Source organism: Apium graveolens, chromosome 5, assembly GCF_009905375.1.
Source record: "Apium graveolens cultivar Ventura chromosome 5, ASM990537v1, whole genome shotgun sequence".
Taxonomy (NCBI): Eukaryota; Viridiplantae; Streptophyta; class Magnoliopsida; order Apiales; family Apiaceae; genus Apium; species Apium graveolens.
Window position 1 is genome coordinate 209,700,562 of NC_133651.1, and position 7,723 is coordinate 209,708,284.

Genomic DNA, 7,723 nt, shown 5'->3' on the forward strand with positions numbered 1-7,723 from the left:
TGCCAGTCAGGGTAGCCGTGGAGAGCAAAGCACTTCTCTCACATGTCCAGTGAGATGACAGTAATCACAAACAACATCATTGAGTTTCTTATCATCCTTCTTATTTGAAACAATTTTGTTCTTAGATTGAAATTACGATCCAAATCGTGCATTGGTAGAAACTGACTCAAGAGATATGTCATAAAAGTAACAGAACTATGTTGATTTTCATCTTACAAGAGCATGGCATAAGCTTGACTGATATCAGGCAAATGACATATTAACATAATTTAACCTCGAGTGTTTGTAAAAATACAAAATTGACTAAGCTTCATATGTTGTTCATACCGAATTAATCTCATATTTATACCACATGTGCAGGTAGTAAGATTACAAGGGCATCTAGGAATTGGAACCAAAATTTTCAATTCATTCATTAAACCTCGAACATTTGTGAAATAGGAGGTAACAGATTTGTTACCTTGAGTCAATGAGGCTAGTTCTTTCCCGTTGTTGAATAGACGTGGCACATTTTTCTGTGAATATCTTGCACTTAGATCTTGCACTGAGATATTATAGAGGATTATTATCAATAAATAGATCTGCAGGTGTAGAGGACGATGTCACCATTAATGGTGATGGAGCTTATAAAGCGGAAGCATATGAATGCATTTACTTAGATAGGCACAAAGATTATGATGTCTCTGATACCATATCACAAATGTGAAAGTAAAATTGTTTATTCAAGCTGAGAGAATAAAAGATACAAACTGATTATTTTTATGTATAGAGATTAGACTAGCTTCTAGAACCTTTCTGTAACAGAATTCAGTTACAGTAAATAACAGAGGAGTAGAGGAGAGATGAGTTGTATGTCACTTGTCTCTGGTCCTTGATCAGTATTTCAGGTGCTTGATCTTAGTTACTTGCTAGTTGCTTGTTGTTAGTACTTGTATCTACAACAATATTGAATAATTTATTTCTTTTGCATGGAATTTACTAAAATTATTATTAATGTACAATTTAAATACTTATTCAAATCCTAAAAAAGAAAAATACTTATTGAAACAAAATATGAATATTTGATTGTCACATGCACCAATGCAAAAATTGTCAATTATTAGTTACTATTTATGCATAGAATAACATATTGTTTTTCTTGTGAAGCAAATAACTTATTATTTGTTTTGCAGATATAAAAAGATTACTAAAATTTCTAATTGTGTAAAGGTTCATACTTATGACAGTATAAGAAAAACAGCTTCAAACAACACTAATTAGATAACAATTGACAAAAGAACCGTTATCCTAAAATAACAGACAACGGGTTTTTGTTTCCCACAAATAACCACTATTTCAGCCAGATTTCATACAACGGTTTTATGAACCGTTGTTAAAAAATATAAAATTTTGGATTTAGCACAACGGTTTCTGTAAACTATTGTTTTGTGTGGTTCATATTACGGTGTGATGCTTTCAATCTCAGGGTTAGGAAATGAGGACCCACACACCAATATACTAATACCATAATAGAAGAAATATAATAAACCCTGATACTAACAGGATCCCAACAGGATAAAGTATGAGACAAGATTACAACTACCAACCAGAAGATAATATTATTACAACCCAAAATCAGAAAAAAAATCATATTATTCGATTTCGACTTAGAACGACAGATAACCCAAAAGTATCTGATTTAGCTAATTTACTTCTCCCCCATCGCTTGCTCACACAACAACTACCTGATCTGGCATATGAAATCCCTCAACACGATAGGTACGCTCTTGCGAGCGGTGCGCCTATGCCTGGCCATCTTCTTGCTTATCTTCCATGGTTAGATCAAAGCAAATAAATGAGCAAAGACGCACAAAAAGTAACTATATAGCAGTTCTAAATATCAACATAAACAACAGAAACTGAGGCATTTTATTTATGAACAAAACTAAACTAGGTGGTAGTATTCTTTTAACGACTAAGTAAAAGTTTTGAAAAAGGTTACGGGCTTTCAGGATTTAAAGTTTGGGAGAAAGCCGACATTCATCACGATCAATAATAGGGTTCTCAAGAAGGTTCTCATTTCAAAGGAAGAGATCAATCAAGTTTCGAGAATCAATAACAAAGTATAGTGGCAGGGTTCTCGACCAAGCACTACAAGAAAAACGGCTAAATTTGACCGAAATTTTTCGGTCATATTTAACTAAAATTGACTGCTGGCGGTCATATTTAACTAAATATGACCGAAATGTGTCGGTCTTTTTTAGGCTGGTCAAATTTAGCGAAATCGGTCAAATTTAATTAAATTTGACCGACTAAATATGACCGCTCAAATTTGACTAACTAAATTTGACCGCCTAAAATTGACCGACGGTAGTCATTTATATTTTTTCACTCCTTACTTTAAAATTTTAAAAAAATTGAATTTCCCGCTCTTTATACATAAACATGACCAACTACGGTCAAATATGTCAAAATTATACATTTGACCGAATGGCTCGCACTCAATTTTATAAATTTGACCAATTCATTTCCGAATCACATTTATAAATATTACCCTGATTTTTGCAGGTCAAATTTATAAATATGACATTCATTGGTCAAAATTAGTAGGTAAATTATTATATTTTCAATTTCTGGTCAAATTATAAAATCGAGTGATTTAAGTCAAATTTAACAAGCAAAATGCCAAATGTAACTAGTTTTAGTCAAATATAAGATGATATAAAATATACATACATAGATTAAGAGGATACAAAATTCCATTATATTTACATGTCTCTGGTTATAGTTGGATGTCAAGGGAACCACAATCATTCTACATACGTGTCATACCAGATAATTTACAAAAATAACAACACAAATTATCTTTAAACAAGAATGTACCAACACTTAAAACATAAAAGCAGCACTGAAGCACAACTTCCAACACCTTCCAATAGCCATCAAGTTGCCAAATGTCAACAGCAAAGCAAATTTGATCGGATTGGAAAACACAATGAATGACTGCAAAAAAGACATCAAATGTTAAAAATTAGATTAGGGTGAATAGTCCAAAGAAGGCATATATAGCACATTGATGTAAACAATATGAACCAAGCATAATCTAAATAAAGCTCCAATTTTACATCATAAAGCTATCAACTCTACCGTACCCAAAGTAATAGTAGATAGGCTCAATTGGATCATACATATCTCTAATACGCCCTTTATTTGAAAACACATTTTAAGGTTTGAGAATTTATTATCGTAAATCAGAATACTATTTTACAATAACATTAGGTTTAAACTCGAGACCTCCAATATTAGGCTCTGTACTCGATTATATTATAACCAAATTTCCTTACACAAACATTGAATTAACATAATCGGCAATAAAAACTCTATATTTTATACAACAATACAACTTGTCATCACAATGCAAGTAAAATATATAAACATAAACATGAGGGTCAAATAGAGTTAATTTAAAAGGTCACACCAAAAGCATGAGGAATAAAGTAGTGAGCAAACAGGCAGTGAAAGCGTAAATTCTCTGGTAGATTAAATTAATATCAGGTATAGTAAATTAATGAATTAAATATTGATTTTAATTAAGATCATGAGTGTGGATTAATTAAACTGGTGATGAGAGAGTGAACAGAGGTCTTGTGTATCGTATAATATTTCATCTTCTCCTTCTTTACCAACCCATGGTCAATATCATTTGGGATTTCCTATAATATTTACAAGGCTTATTGTGAAAATACTTAACCTGCTTCTATAAAATTTCTTCTCCTACATATCAGTTAGCAATCGAAGTATACGATTAATCATAAAAAATATAGCAAATAAACAAACCAATACTAACCTGTTAAGGTGCCTATGAACATCAAAAATAACTATTAGAATATCATAAAGACCATTTTCACTCCACGCACATTCTACCCAAACTTTTATGTCTTTGGATTGGTATCCTCCTCTTTTTAATATAAGCCCTGGGGTTTCAAAGAAACACTGTACATAAAATCAAGAAAAATTATAATAATCATACTGAGCAGTCCTATAAGAGCCTAATAAAAGTATACAATCCCTTTAATACATTCACAACTCGTTCTAAAACAAAAATCCAAATTGAACCATTACTTCCCACTAGAAACAAAAATTTCAATTGCCTGACACACTTCTTACGCATGAAACACAGCTCCAGAGACATCAAGTAAGTTGAAGAGGGATACCAGAGATAAGTACCTAACAAAATTCTAATTTGGCCAACATAACTATAATCATTAGATGTACATGTAGGTTTGGCAGTGATAATTGAAATAAAAATTTTAAGACGACACTTCAACAATAGGTACATACAATTTGAGTGTCTCATTTGGTCATCACTCCTAAAACTTCATGTGTGGTTGTATTTGTCTTTCTGGAAACACCAACAACCTTTGTCCCAACTTATGACAAAAGGAAAATACAAGTCTTATTATAAAAATACTTAACCCGATTATCAATATCCCATATGATACTGACCATCGGTTGGTAAAGCACAATAACCTAATGATGTATCATGAAAATTACAGCATGGTGGACCATCTCCAAATTGAACAATTAAGACATATGCAGGTACATACCCCTGCAACTTCAACAGGTTATCCTAATGAAGTACCTTTCTGGCTTCAACTACTTACAATAATATTACCAGTCCTGGAGTCTCTTATTCAGAGTGATACACAAAACATAAAATTTGGTTGATATACTCTGAGGCTTGCGCCGAATGTTACTTTAACTAATAAGCTAAATTAATTAATGAGTTCACTATGTTTTCTAGAAATAGTAATTGAATTCTTACCAGGAATAAACCACAAGTAATCTGGGGGCTAGTTTTTAGTTTCTTTCAACATTAACAGTAACTTCAGAGTACATACTTTAAGGCAAAGACATAGTGCAACATTTAGAGAGAGAAACCATGGAAAGGGAAATATATCAGGGTGACATTAATGGACATGATTTCTCACACAAAAAAACACCAATATCCCAAAAAGTCAGAAACTAATATCAGACATACCATATAATAAATTCAGATATCCAACACACTAAATTCAGATGAACAGAACTTTGAGTAGATTATGTTAATGTATATAAGCTAAAGAGGCCTAATTACATAACTCGGTTCTATAAGAAATCAAGATCTCTGATATAACCATTCATACACTCGTAATAATTCGTCTACTTTTTACCTTCTCAGCAGTAGAGGCTGTTGCCTGAAGCTGAACATTTTTCTCATCCATGCTCTTATGTAACATATCTATCTCATCTTCCATATTTCTCCGCTTCCTGCAAAACCACAAAAAACACCATTAAATCTCAATCACAAATGTCACACAGTAAAACAAATTCCAATAGAAGTTCCACATCACCAAAATTTCTTTGATTTCCAATAGTATCTACCAAATACGAACAAGAAACAAATTAACAGATTCACCTGCCTAGTCAACGTTTCTTGAACAAAAGATTATTCCCAAGTAGCAAGTCTGCTCCGTACTAACGACACGACATTACAGAGACGTCACCAGTGTTATGGGATTTAGGACGCCAAAAACTATGATTCTTCTCAGTCAAATCCTTCAACAAAGGATCGATTTCTCTACTACTAGCCATTAACACACAAAATTTCAATCGGCACAAACATAAGGGCCGTATCTGCAATTACAAAATCAAAAATATAAGCAGTAATTGCAAACCCAAACGAAAAAGGTAAAATCAGAGAGAGAGATAGAGAGAGACATAAGTGAAGGTTAATCCCTAATTGAAAAACCAAGCCCTAATTGAAGAAACCCCAATTCAATTGAACCCTAATTATGAAAGTAAATCCCTAATTGTATAGCAGAGATTGGTAATAGTGGCCACTAAGAGATAAGACAGAGAGACCAAAGAGATTAGTGAGAGAGTGAGAAAGTGAGAGAGATAATTATGGAGTGTGTACTCATAAAATGTGTATTGGACAAGGAGATGGAGTAGCGTGTTTCTACACCAAATTTTTAAATTGTATGAAATTTTGGGCGGCTGTTTTGACCCAAAAATCACACGCTGGAGTCCAATTATTCTCCAATTTGAGTGAAATACTTTATTATTTTAGTTAAAAAAATCCTAATAAATATTTTAGAAAAAAAGTTTATTACTTATCTGTATTTATATTTTTTATAATTCCTATGTTTACATTTTTAATATTATTTTTAAAAAAACTTATACATATACTATTTTACTTTTTAATATTTATATAATTACTATTTTACTTCTTTTTAATTTGTTAAATTTCATTATGTAAAAGATTCGTATATAATCGTGTATCTTATTTATTCAGTTTGTAATTTACTTCAAATTCTTGTAATTTAAAGTAATATTTCAACTTAAAAATATATTATATTTATTTTGATACTCTAATCAAACATTTTTACAAGTATGTTATAAGTTGTAACACTTCTTTTATATATATAATAAGAGAAAATGCTGATAATATTCATGAGATTAAAAAGTCTCATTAAACTGACTAATTTACCCCTGTACTTTGAATTTATATAAAAGAGGTTGTTGGGCGGAATTGGACCCGAATCTTTACATTCACAAACACATCACCTTACCACTACACCCTATTACTTAAGTTTTTTATCATACACATAATATGTACGTGTTGTAAATAGCGACAATTTATTTCACTTTAAACATGATTACTAAAATATTTATAGAGTTAGTTTTGAACAATTGAATGTCAGATAAAGTTAAGAATAGTATATAAACTGATCATTCCCTCATTTATTAAATAATATTTAATTTGAAAAGTATGTCTCATACATTTTTAATATATATTTTTTTATAAAAAAAATTATACATATAATTAATTTTTTTTATATGTTGAAACGAGATACACTTATATAAATCATATATATGTGTACTACATATTTAGATAAGTTATAATTAGTGTATTTTGATTTATTTTAAACTGAAGATATACGTTTCTATATTGGTGGTCAGTCTATCTTATCTTTGATTAACGTACTTTAAGATTATATTACATTCAGATTATAACAAATTAGGTGTGAGACTGAGTCAAGATCTTAAATCTTGTGAATATGTTCGAACATTAACTTAGCCTGTAAATATTTTTGAGTGTACTTTCTTTTAAAATTTATCCACGAAATATACACCATACCATCTGAAAAATACAACCTTACAGTCATTGAAAATTCTTTATTTTGAGATCTAACATATACATGTATATTTATATACATAGAGTTCATAGTTTTTGTTGTATTTTTCATTAAATTTGTATTGTTCAAGATGTAATATGTTCATGAGTAGTAGAGCTTGGATAACATTGAAGTTAGTAAAAGTCTAAAGTAAGTAAAAGTCTACTAGCCCAAATCAAACCAACTCGGGCAACAAGAGGCTGTCCACAAGATTTAATCATATTGACAACCCTAAGGATAAGTTGTATGATAATCTACATTGGTATTCTGTAATTGTACTTCTTGAGTCTGTAAAAATGTTAAGTAGATCAGACTGGAATAAACTCTGGAAAAAGATCAAATCATGATCATGCCTTAGAGATAAGTGTAGCAGCTTGAATTTGAATAATGTTGTTCTGGGAAAATTGTTTCAAGTCAAATATCGACAAGTCACGGATCAAGAGATATCGAGAAGTCCAAAATGACCTAAAGAGAAGTCCCAAGAGATATCGATAAGTCAAAATGCATGTAGAAATCTCATATAT

At 31.0% G+C, this 7,723-nt stretch overlaps 1 protein-coding gene across 6 annotated transcripts; it reads right to left on the bottom strand.

The window, feature by feature from the left end:
- Window positions 1-2,696: 2,696 nt before the first annotated feature.
- LOC141724768 (GTP-binding protein ERG-like) lies at window positions 2,697-5,978 on the bottom strand. 6 transcript variants are annotated; one of them, XR_012576891.1, is made up of 4 exons: window positions 5,438-5,978; window positions 5,193-5,285; window positions 3,827-3,953; window positions 2,697-2,982 (listed from the first exon to the last, which is right to left on the bottom strand). XR_012576891.1 is itself a non-coding variant. In XM_074527030.1 (4 exons), the coding sequence occupies exons 2-4, from the start codon at window positions 5,274-5,276 to the stop codon at window positions 2,937-2,939; spliced, it is 276 nt and encodes a 91-aa protein (XP_074383131.1). In that variant the 5' UTR covers window positions 5,277-5,285; window positions 5,438-5,978; the 3' UTR covers window positions 2,697-2,936. The 6 variants fall into 6 exon arrangements, 1 of the variants encoding a protein (XP_074383131.1); XR_012576892.1 differs by having other exon boundaries at window positions 5,193-5,289; XR_012576890.1 differs by having other exon boundaries at window positions 3,827-3,972; window positions 5,193-5,289.
- Between the last annotated feature and the right edge of the window lie 1,745 nt (window positions 5,979-7,723).